Source organism: Centroberyx affinis, unplaced genomic scaffold (genome assembly GCF_046629955.1).
Source record: "Centroberyx affinis isolate AG114_WGS23_722 - 3 ecotype Tasmania unplaced genomic scaffold, CSIRO-AGI_Caff_v1 ptg003413l_1, whole genome shotgun sequence".
In the NCBI taxonomy this organism is placed as follows: Eukaryota; Metazoa; Chordata; class Actinopteri; order Beryciformes; family Berycidae; genus Centroberyx; species Centroberyx affinis.
Window position 1 is genome coordinate 222,501 of NW_027281391.1, and position 18,682 is coordinate 241,182.

The 18,682-nt window shown below is 45.6% G+C and overlaps 1 protein-coding gene across 4 annotated transcripts in view; it reads right to left on the reverse strand.

Moving 5' to 3' along the window:
• nfixa (nuclear factor I/Xa) overlaps nt 1-10,088 on the reverse strand; it is a 101,347-nt gene extending 91,259 nt beyond the window's left edge. For all 4 annotated transcript variants that reach the window (XM_071539142.1, XM_071539144.1, XM_071539145.1 and 1 more), the window contains exon 1: nt 9,955-10,088. In XM_071539142.1, the coding sequence (XP_071395243.1) occupies nt 9,955-9,981 (27 nt within the window). In that variant the 5' untranslated portion in view covers nt 9,982-10,088. The remainder of the gene's footprint in view (nt 1-9,954) is intronic.
• Between the last annotated feature and the right edge of the window lie 8,594 nt (nt 10,089-18,682).

Consider the following 18,682-nt stretch of genomic DNA (forward strand, 5'->3'; position numbering starts at 1 on the left):
AGCAATCCATAACATCTGAATATAAAAATAAATACGCGGCGCGGGCGCGCGCTTAACCCCAAAGTGAGGAGGGAAAAAAAAACCTGCCGGGAAGTTTGACGGCGGCGATGTATGTTTTTCCTCTGTTTCACCAAAGTCTGGGACAACATTTTTCTCTGTGTAGTCACTCTCGCTGCATCACCGCCTACTACTACCTTCTCTCTCTCTCTTTCTCTCTCTTCTCCTTCTTCTCCTTATCACTCCCTTTCTTTAGGCTCCCCTTTCTCCCCTGTCCCCTTCTCTCCCTTCCCTCGCTCTCCCTGTGTGTTGATTTTCTTCTCCGCTGGCTCGGTGGACGCCCCTGTGCCAGTTAACTCACCACAAGCCAGAGGGAGGACCGCAAGAATGCTTAAATCAGCATAATTAGGCCTGTGTGTACTTTAAACACACACGTTTCCCCCAAGCCTGGACCCCTGCCACCCGTACACCGCTGTGTACGCCGCCACGGCCCGTCTCTCTGAGTCAATAAACACAAACATATCAGCAGTCCGCCTCACACACGCAGTCACAGAGCACACACACACACACACACACACACACACATGCACAGAATACATACGCAAAGACATGAGGTGCACACCCAAAGTACACACAAATATCTCTCCCACCCACCATAGTCCCACCTACTGTAGCTACCTCCCTCACACAGCTGTCGCCCCCCCCCCTCAGACCCAAACCACTGTCACCACACTAACACAGTTTGACCCTTCACACTGTGTAGGTGAGGGGGGAGGAAAGCCAAACGAGCTTAATGTGGAGGTCTGTGCTGAACAGTTGCATGTGTGTTGAAACATTTCCACGGGCGAGCTGGTCAAATTAAGCGTGAGTACGCACTAAAACAATGGTAGGGATTTTTTTTTTTTTTTTTTTTTTTTTTGCTCCACAACACATCTGTATGCGTTTTGCGTTTCGGTTGCGCATTAACAAACAGTTGCCTCCCGGTTCCCCCCCGCTTGCATATGGGGATTATCGGCCGTCATTACAGACCGTTTAATAATAATCACCGTCGTTCAAAAATGGATCAGCCCGGCCGTGTGATTTTCTGATGGCCGGCACCATTGGCCGAGGGGCATCATATTAAGAAATCTGATTAGACGGTGGCTGGCGTTTCGTCCCGCTGCAGGATATCAAAGCGGGACACGGCACTTTGTGAGCGGTTTATTACCCGATCTTGTCTGCATCTATCTATCTGTCACTTCGCTGGCGGGCGGGACTGAGGCGATGTGTCGATCAACAGATGCGTGTAAGATAAGAGAAGACGATATCCATCCACGAATTTACGAGTGCATCAAAACGCTCTCGCTCGAAAGGTTCAAAGGTCAGAAGCGAAGGCCCGCCATAAAGCCGTCCAGGAAAAAAAACATCACACTCCCTCCTCCCTCGGCAGCTCCCAGAGGAGCCTCAGGTGGGGACGGACAGCAGCGAGCGAGGCCCGTACTTGCGCGGACGCGGCGCCGCACGCCGAAGCAACAAAGACAACAAAGGGAGTGCCGACGTGTCAGGCGCTAGCGCAACATGAAAAGGCCCTGCTCGCCGCTCCCGCCCGCGGCACCCGGCACGCTCATTTCCATCCTAAAGATATGCATGGACGACGAGCAACGACCGGAGACGAATATTATTTACTGCACTTTGGAAGTGCGGCGGGAGGTTGCCATGGCGTTCGCGTCATTAAAACCAAAACATGAAAGTTAATTTGATTTCCATTTTTAGCGTCACCCGCCTACGAAAACAGATAAATTGTAGACGGCCTCGACTTACTCCTCTCTTGGCATGACACTCTTCAAAGTGACTGGGACTCCACACGGTCTGCTTAGAGAGCTATTCTGTCAGCAGCGTCTGATCAAAGTGGTGTGATACTGTTTATATGAGGGTCTGCGCTGCAAACTAGCCACAAAGAAGCCACTCTCTGTCTGCTCTCTCTCTCTTTCCCTCTCTCTCATGCATGCAGACACACACACACATGCACACACACGCACACACACACACACGCACGCACGCAATCTCTTTCCGCGCAGGCCTCCCTCTCTCTTTGTGTGCTCACACAGCTGTGGATCTTGCACTGGGTTCACCCAAGGTAAAGATATGGTATATTACGCAATGGCTTATAGATTTTTCCACCGCTGGCGGGCTGCCAGCGCTCTCCTCGATGGGAGAGAGAGCGGGAGAGAGTGAGAGAGAGAGAGAGAGAGAGCAGGGATCAGAGAGCAGCACACTTTGTTCCACAAAGTCTGACTCACTGACTGGATTCACTGGCTGCCTAGCTGGGACTGCAGGCTTCTATGGCCAGTAGTTACACTGAGGAAACAGGGCCAAAGGAAAGTGTGCGTGTGCGTGTGTGTGTGTGTGTGTGTGTGTGTTTACTTGAGAGCATTGGGAGTAAAGCATGATTGTTTCATGGTAGCTGGGAGTTTGTTAATGCAGTGGCACAAGCCAATTCCTAAGTATCAGATACTTATTAGGTCTGTTGGATATTTCAGCTATCCCTCCCTCAGGCAGTGTGGGCTGCTGCTGCTCTATATTAGTCTGCCTCTGCCACACACACACACACACACACACACACACACACACACGCACACACACATACACACACACACACACACACACACGCACACACACACACACAAACACACACACACGCGTACACACACACACACAAACACACATACAAGCACATAAACATATGCACATATAGCACAAGCTCAGGAAAGCCTATGCAAACTCACATACAGTACATTCGAGCACACACAAGCACACACACACACACACAGAGTGCAGGGCAAAAAATAAATGACCTTTGCTAGCCATTCAGCACAGTGTGTATGTATGTTGATGAATTCCCATCAACTATGATCACGCTACACATGCTGTATATTCACACAGTGTCAAGCCTATACATGCAGAAAACTCATCAGTCATTGCATAGGCTGTGTTTATTCATACAGGCCAATGCTGAACTTTTTACTCTTATTCTTCTCAAGACTGTTTTGATAAAGCAAAGCAGTCATCCCGAGTGACAAATTGCGCAGATAACCGGCTTTAACGTGAGCGGCGAAAACTCCAGTGTGCGCGCATAGGAGACACTTCAGTGGAGACTACTTCCAAAACCAGGACTTGGAAGAGTCAGCAATAGCCGGCCAATCTGTTTTGAATCAGACGCTTGCCTGTCAGGATGATCAATCCAACTGCTTCTTGATTTACTTACCGAGTACGTGACACGCATATATTAATAAAACTCCGGCATTTCTCATATCAGTCTCCTCCATATTCTCCCGCCTGGATTAAGAAGGCAGAGACACTGTTCACACACACAAGGCACAGAAGTGTATTCACAGAGCCGCTTTGGCCTAGATCTTGCGCACCGAGGTTCCCCCTACTCTTTTAATTGGGCCCTTGATGCTCGACATTGGGTCTACTTCCTCTAATTAGCTATATCTATAGCGTATGGGAGGGTGTATGAATGCATGCATGTGTAAAATCCTCTTTTGAGCAACTCCAAAGTAACTAAGAGCTTTAATTTCACGCTAGGCTGCATTGTCCCATTCAATGGGGTTACCCCCACAAAAAAGCCGCTGAGAAAACCGAAAAAAGAACGAAAAACACACCAACGGGCGACACAGGAGGGGTGGGGTGGTGGTGGTGGGGGGGGGGGTCGATGGAGAGAGAGGGAGAGGGAGAGAGACAAACAACAACAACAACAACAACAGAAGCTCATCCTCGAACAATGCGGATCCCTCGCTAACCGTTGCTCCCCTTTTAAAGGGAGCTAATTGGGGAGGTGGAGGAGGGTGGAGGAAGAGGAGCAGGAGGAAGGTGAAGGGGAGCCTATAATGTCCCGAAAGCAGCTGCGAGAAGAGACCCATTCACTGGCTCTCGTCCTTGTTGCGTCTTCTTCTTGAGTTCCACTGTCACTGGTGAACTACACTGTGTCGATTTCCCATTATTGCTAGTTGTTGCGCTTAGATTCTCAATGCTCTACGCAAAAAAAAGACATGATAGCAGCCGAGAGAGGAAACGCAAACCTTATCAGTCACAACATCAGTCATCGACAAACACTTTGTATTTGTACCAATTCTCTAAGTGGTGACTCTAAGTATATTCAGTGTATTAAATATGAGTATTTTCCACTCATGCTGGCGCAGGCTGAGCGGAGGGAGACGTTCCCAGTGTGGACCGCTCAGCACACTGAAGTGATTACCACTCTGCTGTTCCCCCACCACATGTCTGTCTATCTATCTATAACATACGTGAGTGTTCTGTCAGATTTGAAATGACTGCGTGTGTGTGTGTGTGTGCGTGTGCACGTACATGTGTGTGCCGTATGGCCTTGGTAGACACAGCTATATCACGGACCACCATAACACCGCTATGGGGGCCGCCTGCTACCACTGGCCGCAGATCAGCCTAAACCTAATCCACACTAGGAGGCAGAGGACGGGGGGTGGGGGGGGGTACACACACACACACATATACACGCATGGACACACACACACAAACACACATATACCCCTGATACGCACGCATGAAAACGCACACGCAAACACACTGGGACACACACACTCATGTGCCCATCCAGGGGACAGCCACCTATTATCCCGCAGTGCCAATTGCCTCAGTAAAGCATGATAAATCCATTTTCCATGGGTGGTCAGGAAGACTGCACAGATAAGGGATGAGCCGAGCAGAGTGCTGGATTCAACCCACCTCCAAGAAAGACACACACACACACACACACACAGAGGGAGTGAGAGAGAGAGAGAGAGAGAGAGAGGAGGACTGTCCACAGTACAAGCTCCCTCAGGATTTTGCTTGGGCCTTTGTGTTAAAGGATGGTAGGAATAAATATTGTTAAAGACACACACAAAGTACTATTTTCAGCATTTGCATACACACCTAACTCACACATGTAATATAACACACACAAACACACGCACACACACCAAACCTAGGGCACGACATGTGATTTCAAATATTTGAACTAGATGAGCTGAACTTGATTTAAGCATTTTAAAAGCCTCGCGAGTCAACACATCCCAACAAATCAAGTAGCTCTCTGTGTGTGTGGGTTTTTTTTTCATGTCATTAAACTGTATCCCGGTTCTATTTTGCTCCGGTCTGACCATAGGCTGTAAAAAAACATATTGTGTCCTCTCCCAGCTTCCTTCCTGCCATCCCTCCATCCCAGCTCTCCGCTGTGGGCCAAGCAGTTTAAGGTGGACCCGGTCTGCCTCCAGCAGAAAGGATGAATAAGTAAAAAGAACACAATGTACCCCTGGGCTCGGCCCGCTACCCACCGCCTGCCTGCCTGCCTGCCTGCCTGGCACAGTTGGCAGGCCGCTTCACCCTCCCTACCGTCCACTACAGCAAAACCCTATTCTCAATTCCTCGCGCCCCGGCCTAACAACTGCTCAGCGTGTGCGAGGACGGGTGTGTGTGTGTGTGTATGTGTGCGATCCTCATCTCTCCTGCACCAGGTGTATGTATGTATGTGTGTGTGTGTGTGTGTGTGTGTGTGTGTGTGGTGGAAAGTGACGCCGGTAAGGCTTGGTATGTTACCAGATCAGGCGGGCCCACCTCGGCTTACACCAGCACCGCGGCCTTCACCGTCCGGCCCCAGTGAAACCAGAACCGGGAGCTGACGCAGGAGAGCCACCGGGCCAAAACGGGGCACGAGTAAGGTACACACACTCACACACACACACACACACACAAACACGCATGGATGCAAGAAAGCACGCACACACGCAAACTTGCCAGCCTGGTGCAGACTTAGGCCTTGAATGCCTGATATGAGTTTTAATCTAAACTGAGTCAACAATGAAGACTTCAGAGAGTGACTAAAACTGCAATGAGTGATAACAAGAAGACAAAAAAACAAAATAAAAACAGAAATTATCCAATATGGAGTAAGGAGTGAAAGAAGGGTTCGACTCAGGTGATATTCAGGAATAATATAGGGTTAAATGCAAACTGCTTGCTTGGGCTCCACACATCTTGAAACACAAACACTGTTCTGTGGAGATGTTAAGTTCCGTCATCTCTATCACCAAAGGTATCGACAACAAAAACTCACTATTTTTTTTTTCTTCTGCAACTAGGCTGCGGCTGCAGTATCTATAGCTACACTGCATTCAAGTGCTTTGCCAATCTGCCGCGGCTGAGTGAATTTCAAGCATTCATTTGATCACTAAATCTAACAAACACTTTAGAACTGTAAATAATTGGACATGAAGCTCTTATGAAAGGGGAATCGCGCGAGGAGGAGAAAAAAAAATGGATTTGCATGTGAACTGCGCGGGAGATGAAGTGTTAAACATCTCTGGAGTTTGCAGCAAGCTCCGAAAAGTTGGCAGTGTTTGTGAAGGCAGAGAGCCCCAACCAAAGACGCACTCCACGTATAGCAACAGCCCACATCTCATTTGGATAAGCGGGACTTTACTGGAGTCTGAAATAATTGATATCAAAACGCATCACATAAAAGTTTTAATTAGCGACGCCTCCGCGACCTTCAAACCGCATTAAAACTTTATGCAAATGGATTTCCGTCCCAGGGATGTGAAACCTTGCCATGTAGCCTGTAAAAACCTCCCGGTGCTGTTTTGGCAAAATGTGCCGGTTCGGCTGACCGGGGTCCGTCACCTACCAGGTCATTCCAGCAAAGCTTTTATCAGCATTAATAATACATTGTAGATTATTTACACTTGTATGTTTTTTCTCTGATTTGTGAATTATTTACATGACTGGGATCGGAGCACACAGCCTAAATGGAGTCATGGGACAAAAACAGAGAAATGCAAGTTGCGCATGTTAGTATAATTCACCCATTTGTGGGTATAGCACGCGCGCGCGCACAGACACGCGCGCGCAAACGGCACGGAAACAAACAATCCAACCGTATGCCGCATAAAGCCAGATGATTTAAGCAAATGAAAGGCTGCACTTCAAGTCGAGTTACAATTGCAGGTGTAAAACTCGGGGGTGGTGTCACATTCCACTTTATAGCCACAAATATGATGCACGAATTAAAAAAACAAAACTAACTTTTGACTGGTCTTTCAGTGGCATAATATAAATGCAAAACACAAATTCTCAAGGATAGAAATGAAAACAAATCAGCTCTGCTTAATACCCATCAGTAGGACCACGAGACGTATAACAGCAGCCTAAGCAGATCAATATGTATTGCGCATATGGGCAGCATGCGTCCATGCGGCGCTCATGTGAGAGGATCTGCTGCCAATTAATTTTAATTAATGGAAAGAAAAGGGAAACTCGATGCGGACCTCTGCCTCATACCACCAGGCTTGGAAAATTATCTACACTAAATATGCAGTAGGGCTGTTGGACTTATTTTGGGGAGCAAATCAAATAGACTATTGATTAGAAAATGTCTGCCTTAATGTTTAAAAGCCACAGACGGCAGAAAGGTCAACAACAGCAACAGCAAAAAAAAATGAGAAGAAACTAAAATAAGAAGAAAGATGCTGCATAATTTTAAAGAATCTGATTAGATATTTATTTCTGATGTAGGTTTTTTTCTTTTTTCTTTTTTTTTTTTTTTTTATAGGTTTTGATATTTGAAAGGGGTGACGGGTGCAAATGCGCTCTCCTGCCTACACAGAGCAGGCCCAGAGGCCAGAGCCGGGCTGCTGTTTGTTTCTGACAACTGTAATATATAGATATTGTTACAGAAAACACTGAGGTTTGGTCAGAAGGAGGCCTGAAATAATATGAGAAGCAATCCTGCGTGTTTTCCACGGAGCAAGTCAAATAGACGGTTATTCTGTTTAAGGAAAGGAATGATTGCAATTTGTGTGCTTCATAACATTTACATAGCTTTAATATTACCTCGGATGGATTTAGTAAATATAGATATGAATATTATATTATATCATGTAACAACAGCGCAAAACAGTCTTAACTCAAAAGACAGCAGGGCCACAGGCCGTGACCTCTCTGCATCACTTATATGTTTTGCCAATAAAGCTAAACATGTATGACTTCAAATGCTGGAAATTTTCAAAATGTAAATAAATACTTGAAAAAATAAGTGCATAATAGTGCATAAGCCTATTCTAAATTAAATTCCCTCAATATAGCATAAGAAAAGGCTCATAAAAGCCCTTGACTTCAGCCTGACACGTGAAGCCAGTGCTGCCTATTGATAAATATAACACACAGGCCATATGGAAAAGACACAAGTGTTTTAAGAGTTAACATTTTGACACATAAAAAGACTTTTAAACAGTCTGACGGGATAAACCAAGCAGCTGAGGCAGAAGGGGAACCGCGGCGGCCTGAAGCTGCAGCTCGGCGCGCCTGCAGAGTTTATCTGATCCCGTTAACTCTACAATAACCGGACTAAATACATTCTGCCAAGTAAATTAACTCTCAAAATATCTGATTCAAATATGTATTCAGGAATAGAGGTAAACGGAGCACAAGGGAAGCAGACCAGGTCATTTGAAAGTACCTTGACCTCTGCTGTGTGGTCTGGCTTCATTTACAGATAAAACGACTTGCTCACAGACACAAGGCATATTCATAAAGGACATAAACCTATAGACCGGGATTAAATGCAATAGGCTACCATCAAGAAATAGCATCAATGTATCCCAAATGCCTTAAAACGGTGTGGCTCAACAAAAGGTCAAGTGGCCCAATATTTCCCATGTGTGGGAATTAACCTATTTACTATTATTTCTAGGATAGTTATATTTTACAGAAATATATATGTAACTTAAAACACTACCGTTCTTTAATAAAGAAGCCTGAATAGTCCAAGTTTTTTTCTGTATAATAATGAATGCCAGAACTGCATAGGGGAGGCCCGTAAGCTATAACAGGTCAGGTTTGAGTCTATTCTCCCACCTAATGAAGTCAGAAAAGTAGCCGAACATCCAAGATAATATTTTAGGATTATTAAATCTTATTTAAACCATAATTTGAACTGTGTAACCTGTGTACAACTCCCATATGCACTTCAGCCTGAAACGGCCTTTGAATTTACGCACGGGATAAAGCGGGAATCGGGGGCAAAGTGGGCTGAAGCCCTCAAGTGAAAATAACAATATTCTCTCTTTAATCTCATGACTGTGTGATAAAGCTATACAACAACTGACAGGTCTGTAACGTCTTAACAAGTCAAGTGTATTTTGTGATTAAGCAAAATGCAATCAAACAGCTCCAACTGTACACACAGCACACGCCCACCCTCCCCTCAGTCGCCTTCAAAAACGCGTAATGACACTTCGGTTTTATTTCTAAACGAACCTACATGTCCATTACAGTAGAGTAAACTCCATAGGGGACAGTTTGAAAAGTGTCCACAGTGGCCCTAAAGGCCCCCGGCGCCGACCACATCTGAAGGACAGCAGACCTCGATCACAGCCACAAGTTAGAAACCTCCCTCGGTATTTAAAAAATAAAAAAAAATACCCCACAACTCAACACGCCATATCAGAACTCGATCCGTGGTTTATTATATTTGTCGATAAGCCGATTATAGCTTCGGGGCATTTGTAATTAGTCGCCAAATGTCAGGGCAGCGAGCCTTCTTCCCCTTTCTCCAACCTCCGTTTTTATATAAAATAGATTTGGGAGAAGCGCCATTTTCTCTCCAAACCATGCGCAATGAGACGCGCAAGAAAGCCCGTTGGAGGAGTGCCATTAAAAAGAAAGGGGGAGAGAGGGAGAGAGAGAGAGAGAGAGGGAGAGAGAGAGGGAGAGGTTAAACGGTATCGGGGAAAAGAGCGGAGAGCCGAAAAAGGTCCTAAAAAACGCAACAAATGACAAGCAGCAGCACGGCAGATAGCACAACACTGTAACCACATACAGTACAGAAACAAGCCGGAGGCGCACTATACCGGAAAAGCAAGGAAGCGAATCATGAAAGAAAAGGCGATTTTTTTTTGTTACCTGTGTCAAGCAGTATGGGGAGTACATGGTTATTTCTAGAGATGAAAATTGGAGTTGTTGATAATAAAGTTGGATGGAGGTTCGCTGCGGTGCCGCATTGCAAAGCCGCTGTGGCTCAGTCCAGGCTGTAACCCCGCCTCACTCACAGTGAAAGCTCGGCACTAACTTTAGGGGAAAGTTTTGCTGCTCTCTCTCTCTCTCTCTCTCTCTCTCTCTCTCTCTCTCTCTCTCTCTCTCGCTCTCCCTCCCTCCCTCTTTCCCTCGCAGATCAACGTGAACTTAAATGTATGAAGTTATGATCGGATGAAGTTATGACCGGCTTATTATTTCTGGCGCGAGTGGGATAAAAAAAAAAAACTGAGTTGGCTTTTGCGGTAAAAACCCCAACGAGGAATCACTATGATATTGCTATAATATTCCTATAGGGGATAATAGTGGGACTCAATGGTGAGTTTATAGTGACTTTATAATATTTTACGGTATTTTTTTTTAACTCGTTACCTCGCTACGTTACCACTATAATATTCCTGTATATTCAGATAGGGACTTATAGTTTTGTTGTGATATTTGTATAGTTATCCCTCGGAAATTCATCATAGGATTATAGGATCACTATAGTTATTTAAGGGAGGGACTGCTTCGTCAATCTGTTGCAGCAATCATTATAATGCTGCCGCTTTTTTGTACTAAATTCAGTGTTGATATAATAAAAAATAATACATTCAGGTATCTATCTATCTATCTATCTATCTATCTATCTGAGTGACTCATTTCAATGTAGCCATAATATTCATATAATATTCCCAGGGACTTATAGTGTGTATGTGGTCATCAGTAGTGATTTTATAGTGACCTTATCATACTTTATGGTATTTCTTTTTATCTTCTAACATTCTTACAATATTCCTATAGGGACTTGTACTTTTACAGTGATATTTCTATAGTAATATTCTAAAATATATTATAGGATTACTATATTCTTTATTATAAGAAGACAATTTGAGCAAACTTTAAGACATTTGGTGATATAACTAGCAATTACAAGTACACCGATTCTTGAAAAGCAGGATTTCCTGAAAATAATCTCTTTTCAGCTTTCAGAGCCTGCACTGTAACTCAGTCTGCAGGCCAGACCCATTTTGCTCCAGTGTAAATAAACACTACCAATGCAAACAAAGGTTCATTTAAACCTCCAGTTCAGCTGTCTGATGTTCTATCAGTCATTTTAGTAAGAACTCAGTCCATCAAACTGCAGGGTGACATAACGCCTCCAACACAGAGACATATTCAAGCAAGTAGTGGCTTGACTGGAGGAGGTGCTGTGTCCTGATTAGAATTTGGGCCCTGGTTCAAAGAATGTTAATATAAAGCAGTGTGTTTGATGTGACTAAAACTTCAATTCATCTACACCAAAATTTGAATTTAATGCATTTTACTGTCGCTGCTGGATTTAAGGCCCGACCCCGCCAGCTCCATTTTTGGCTGAGGACCCCCATCCACCATTTGGGCCGAGGAGCTCCTCATCTGTGGGTCGCATTAACCAACATCACACTGTGCTAACAATAGCAGGGGCATTCAAATATTGTTTCTGGGAGTCTCCTGGGACGCCTTCAAGGAACCGAGGGGGTCCCCGGACTTTAAGAAGCTTTGCTACAACAAACTGTAAATTGTTGACTGTACTAATGTAATTTATTCAACTGGGATTCCCTTTGGATTTCTATTTTTCTCCCTGTTACCCAAATCAAATTCCAGTGTAATGTGTCTGCCGTGGTGCTGCAACAGGAGATAAAGGATACCTGAACTTGAACTTGAACTTGAACGAAGTGCTACTAAACCAGTTTCACTGTGACTCCTGTTGTATGGAGGCAATGCTCTCTGTTTCTAATCAGGCTTGGCTTTATCCTCGCCCGCTCCCTGCTCTCATCAGCCTAATCAAACTCATATATGCAGGCAGAGTGCCTGCAATTATACATAAGCCCCCCGCTTTCTGCATGTGTGTGTGTGTGTATGTGTGTGTGTGTGCCCATGTGTTTGCAAGTGTGCGAGTGTGTGTGCCTATGTGTGAATGCAATTCTATATGTGTGCATATGTCTGATTTGAATCTTACAAAAAGTTACGTGTGTGTGTGTGTGTGCAGGGGTGCGGTTTTGGGGGTGAAGTCACCCCAGTGGTTCAGCGCCAAGGTTTTTGTGGGGATATGAAGCTGTTCAGCTTTACGAGACCTCAGCCTATGTAGGATACTTACACACACACACACACACACACATACATGTGCTGTGCTCAACGATCCATCGGGTGAAACAAAGAAAAGGAGAAGCAGCCAGAGAAAAAGGAGGGAAAATACAAAGTAAATGTGCAGGAGAGTAAAGACTGTGGAGGTATAGTCTGTTCCTTCCCCTATTCCCCCTTCTCTCCTTTCCAAACCACACCCCACCACGGCACAGGCCCAAACCCCAAAGTCTTTGTGCGATCTCTCTGTCTCCCTGTCTTTCTCTCTCTCTCTCTCTCTCTCTCTCTCTCTCTCTCTCCCACTTTCTCTCTCTTTCGTCTTTTTCTCACTACTTCTCTACAGTGACCTTTCTCTTTCCTTATTCTCTGTATCTTCAAATCTTTTGCCGTTCCCCTCTCTCTCTCTCCTCCTCTCTCTCTCTCTCTCCCCCCCTCACACGCGCTCTTTCGTCTGTCTGTCTTATTGGCCGTCTTTGTCTCTGGCTACGGCCTGAGCTGCGATGTCCATCTCAGTATTCAACACAGGCGCTTGGCTGTAACAAGCAAACTATAGCAACCACAGGAGTCACAAGACGCCGAGAGCTCCGTTTTCCCTTCAGCTGACCACACTCCCATTCTGCCCCATGCAAAGCTGCGATCAAACATTCCTGTTTGACCATCACCTATGAAAACTCCCCCGGGCGCTTCAGGGTTTTAGTGGTTTCTGAGACTGAATCTGCCATTAAAAAGCACATGGGAAAACCATATGGCGCGTCTAAAGTTAGCGTGTTGCGGTCTCCCATTGACACACTGCAGTACCCTTACTTGCTGTTTACCATCGCCTGCGGCTAAGCCATTAAATATTGAAAGTGATGTAGCATACTGATACTGCCATTAGCATGCTAAATGTGTGAGACAGGTGGTTGGGGCTGCCTTTTCCCTTTTCAAAAGGCAAGAAATATGCGGATGGAAAATGTGTGTAACTGTAGCGTTTACTACGGCGTACAGTGTAAATATTGTTTGAGTAAGCTGTTTATGTGTGTGCTGGGAGGGAGTGTGCAGTCATATGCATGCAGTCAGAAAGAAATGGCTGACTGGCAGTTATGGCTAACAAGCATATCATACACAATGTGGAGCCACGAGACTCTATGGATCTGTTTGCCTTCTGATTGTATGTAGTGCAATGTGGTGCCGGCTGCTTTTTATGTGTTTGCTGTCTGGATTAGTGAGTTCCTGCAGTGTTTGCATTCTACAGCAACTAAATGTATAGGAATGGATATAATTTTCTGTTCCGTGCTGTTCTTATCTTCTTCTACTTACTCACTGTATATACTGTAGTGTGTCGGATTACATTACATGGGCCGAAAGAGCCGTTCTCCAGGCAGTCTAAAAGTTACCTAAAACCTTCTATCTTTTTTCCAAAGATATACATAATCACAGGAGAACAAACATGTCACACACAGCAAGTGTCCTGCAGAAATCTCTGCATTTTTTTTTTAATTGTCCTCCACATGGAGAAAATCTTTCCTGTCCCTGTGGCCAAGCCAAACTACTACTAAGTATAAATAACACATTGTAAAAATGCACGGGCATCAATGGGACTATCAATCAGTTTTCCTGAAAAGTTTACATTTTGGATATACAGTGTTTTTGCAGGACACTGATGCCACACGCTGATGAATAGGGATGAGTTTTGGGACATGAATGATGATAAGTGACATGTACATGACTAACAGGTAATGGATATATAGGCATACTAATGGGCAGACTGTCAGCAATGAACAATGCAGGTTTGTTTCCTGGATACACATTAAGCACCAGACCCTCCAATCCACAAAGCCGAAGAATATCATATCTGAAACCTGACCTAGCACTAAATTATTTTGCAACCAACACTGTTGTCTCTTCTGTACTCTTCCTCCTTCTGACTGTGGCAAATCTCTATGAGGGAAAAATTAGCTTATTTTATTTTAAGGACTGGTCTCATTTGTGTGTCAAGGAAATTAAATTACATTTCTGGAACATCAAAATCACAGGGACAGACACACAGAGCTTGTGGTGTGTGTGTGTGTGTGTGTGTGTGTGTGTGTGTGAGAGAGAGTGTGTGTGTGTGTGTGTGTGTGTGTGTGTGTACCCTGTAGGTATCGGACACTAGGAAACACTCGGGCATCCCTGGACCTCTAGAAGGATCGTCGTTCACCAGGTAGGTGTCGGTAGCCTGAAAAACAAAAACAAAACATGATTATTTACAGAGGAAAAGTAGGTAAGTTTCAATTCATTTGTTAATTCAGCAGCCATAATATCCGTGGCTCTCTATGGTGGTGGTTCTCAGCTATTTTTGGTGGGGAAGCACACTTTGATCAGACCAGAAATTATACTAATTTATTGATTGCTTGGACCTGTTATATTGCATGATAATAAAAGAGATCTTGCAATTAATTTGGAGGGAAAATGCAGATTAAAAGCTTCTTTAATTGAGTTTAATATACATTTAGGCAATTATATTTTATTGGACATTTGGTTTTCTTAACATTTGGGAAAAATGTAAAGGCACACCGGTTGAGAAACACGGCTTCTGGGTCTAAAGAATAAACCAGTTCATAAAAATCCTTTTGCGTTTTCTTAACATTATGGGAATCACATGAAATCCAGAAGAACATCAAGTACCCGTCACGTCATCAAAAAGGCCTGGATGAAAACATAATTTTTTTTCCTTTCCTTCTCTTCGCGGTGGGTCGGCACGAGCCAGACTTTAATAACATTATCTGTATGGGATAGTCTCATAACCACGACACTTCACCCCGCTGAATAAAACACAGCACACAACACCTGGTTTCATTTCCACACAGAAAGAGTCAGTTTGGGGAGGGACAGTGTCTGCCAGCAACTCCTGCACCATACATCCCCAGTCAGTGTGTGTGTGTGTATTCAGGGAGCTTCATTTGTATTCTAAGTCAAGCAGGCAGGCAGGCAGGCAGGCAGGGTTCTGGCAGGGCCCGGAGCTGTGAAATGGGCTCTCCTTGCAGTTCTGCCGTTGATTGGATCAACCTAACCCACTCTACTTAGCCGACGGGAGCCCAAATCCCACAGCCGCTGTGCCGTTCTGTGAAATCCTATTTCATTTCACAACTTTCACGGATAGAAAAGCGCGCACACACGCTTGTGCCAGCCCGAGACCCCATGCCACATTTACTTAGTGGAAAAGGGAGCAGAGAGAAAACAGGCTACCTGGTGCGTGGAGCCATTCAAATGCACACACACACACACACACACACATACAGTCTCACCCTCTTGAAAAATAGAATCACCTGCACATATATGTATTTTTGCACGTTTTGCGTGTGTCCTCTCCCTCGCTCGGCAACATACACAAGCGCACGCACACACACCGACGCACACGTGCATGCCACTTGCGCAGACACACAGACACAAACCCCATAATAAGAGCCAGACGTTGGCAGACCACACAGCCCTGAGTTGTGGTGAAAACAAAGGCTATTCATATCCTTCGCAATGAGAGGTCTGTACAGCTAACTCTCTCTCTCCCTCTCCCTCGCTCCCCCTGTCTCTCCTGCTCAGCTTTTTATTACGGATAATGTGCGCCCGCAAACCTTCCATTTTTCTGCGATTGTGCGATTTCTAATCATCTTTATTAGCCCATAAACATGTATTTCTTTTCTTTCTTTTTTTCTGTTTTACTGCCGAGGCCTCCAGCCTCTCGAGGGGGGCACACTGCGCCCATTGTTGAGTTAGAGGAGGAGGAAGAAGCCAGGAACGGAGAGAGGGAGAGAGAGAGAGAGGTGCAGCGGCCTGCTGATAAGACAGCAAAGCATTGTGGGATAGGGGAGCAGAGTTACACAAACACGCATACGCACGTAGACCTGCACACAAACACACAAGGCAAAATGCGAGCCAGGCCACATGTGTTTGATAGCGCAACGGTGCGTCTGATTGGCCAGCGGTCCTAATGATGGCCTGGATCCACGGCACCTGTGCGGGGGTCCGCCTCAGCGCGGACCCGCTGACTACTAGCGGACCACAATGCATCAGGTGTGCTGGAGCCTCTGTGATTGGCTGTCCCGGGCCAGAAACAGAGTCAGGTGCGCGAGCAGGCCTCGTCCGATTGGTTGAGCCGGACCCAAAAAAGCTGCGGGTGGGAAAGCGCTGTTTTCATTGGCTGCCACTGCCTCATTTTACTGGTGAATGGGTGTCTGGGTGGATGGCACTGGGACAACTGGTTCAACTGGGAGAGTGTGCGTGTGTGTGTGTGTGTGTGTGTGTGTGTGTGTGTGTGTGTGTGTGTGTGTGTGTGTGTGTGTGTGTGTGGAAGAGGGGGGGCAGGGGTAATGAGACACACTGACCAGAGAGAATGTCATAAGCAGCCTTTCACACACATCTCACACAGACAAACCTTTAATATAAAGATATAGATCAGGCCTGTCTCTTTTAAACAATGCAAAGGACCCAAAACACCACTCTGACAATGGATAATTTGTTCTCATTTCATATTAACCAACCAACAAAGAGGAATTGCCCTCTTTATCTCATCAGCCAAAGAAACCGCAATCCCATTGTGCAACAGTGAATAACATGAAGGTAACGAATAGGCTAAACTCTGTACCTGCCACTGGGGAGGCGAGAACATACTGACTCCCTTTGTAGTAAACCCGAAAAAAAAAAAACTCCAGGCCCCCAAACACTCTCTCCTGCAGCAGTGTATGAATTATATATTGTACTATATATACAGAACATATGCCCGGCCCATATGGCCAGCCCAGAGCGAAAAAATCTCAAAGCCCTCCTTAATTAACATTTTAGAGGGAAGATTCCGAGGCGGGAGATTGAGTCAGTGACCTATTTGGAGTCCATCATCGCCCAATGCAAATGTGTTAATTGAGACAGATTTTCCCACTCCGCGAATATGCAGGGGATGCAATGGAGTTTTTTTTTGTTTTTTTTTGTCTCAACCATCTGATCTAAGGTAGCGCTATAGGATTTATTTTATTGGCGCGCCGATAAACTGCCTCCACTGACAAAGGAAGACTCTCCTCTCTTTCACTTCTCGCTCACCATCTCACAACAGTCTCTCCTTGGCTCGCTCTCCGGCTCTCTCTCTCTCTCTCTCTCTCCCTCTCTCTCTCTCGCTCTCTCTCTCTCTGGGTATATGTGTTGTCGACCATATGGCCAAATTCTTTGGAGGTGAGATCTCCGAAAAACCTGCTCGCACACTGGCGCACACACTCACACGTACACACACACACACACACACACCTCCACAGAGCTTTGCGTATGAAAGGCCCTGATGGTGGAATTTGTTCTCAGATGGCTCCATTTTAAAGCATATGAATGGCAACATATCAATGATCCTTCTCTCTCTCTCTTTCTCTCTTTCTCTCACACTTACAGACACACACACACACTAATACACAGCATCCACACAAGTCAAACAGGAACGTACACCACTCACACACCTGGTACAGTCCTCTCCTCTTTTCCAGAAAACCAGTTATTCTGGCTGCAGCACAATCATCAACCGCAGCCACTATCACCGCTGTCAGTCCCTCTCTAACAACCATAATTATTATCAACGCCATTGTTGTTGTTTTTTTGAAATATATATATTTTTTTATATCATCATGATTTGGTGGCTGGGGTTAGGCTGCCAAGTTTAAGGCACAGGATAAAAATGGATGGGTGGGGGTGGAGGGTTGGAGGGAGAGAGGGAGGGGTGGAGGGGGAGGTAGAAGAGAGTCCAGCCAACCTGCGTGAGATGGCAGCCACTTCAAAGACGCCGGGCCGCACCGGCGATCTGTTCCACGGTGTGTGAGGGGTGTATGAAAGGCAGAAATGGCCGCCGAGTGAGTCCCTGCCAAACCTACCTCGGGGAGAAATGTTGGAAAAATGTGATTTTTCACACTGCCATCTCAGGGGGGGTGAAGAGGAGAAGGGGAGAAGAGGGAGAATAAATAAGAAAGAAAAAGAGGGAAAATGGGTGATGGTGGTGGGGGGTGGGGGTGGGGGTGGGGGGGGTGCTGCCGAATAAAAAGAGAGGGATAGATGGACGGGCCGAGCAGAGTGGGGCTAATTATTTCACTCCACTTCTGGGTCTTAAAGGTTTTGTCGGGTCAGAAGCGCGGCCAAGACGGAGCGCTGAAGATTGCATTTGGCTTAATTGTGCAGCAGCGTTTTACACAACAGTAAACGGTGGGATTTGGACGAGGCGCGCGGCACACCAAGGTGTGAACAGCTTCTGTTAGCAGACCTGGCTGCTGGAGGTAGGAGTATAAAAGCATTTTAGATGATTTCAGCAAAAACACTCGGCGTACGCAATGAGATTCAAGTGTGTGTGTGTGTGTGTGTGTGTGTAGGCTGTGAATCCAGGTATTCAAACTCAACTGGGTGAGGTGGAGCCGGTGAATGCCTGAATGACAGGAGTGTCTGTGTGCAACTATGCCAATCAAACAATAGCTCGCTCGTCTCAACATCAAATACAAATCCTTTCACCAAAACTGTTACGGGG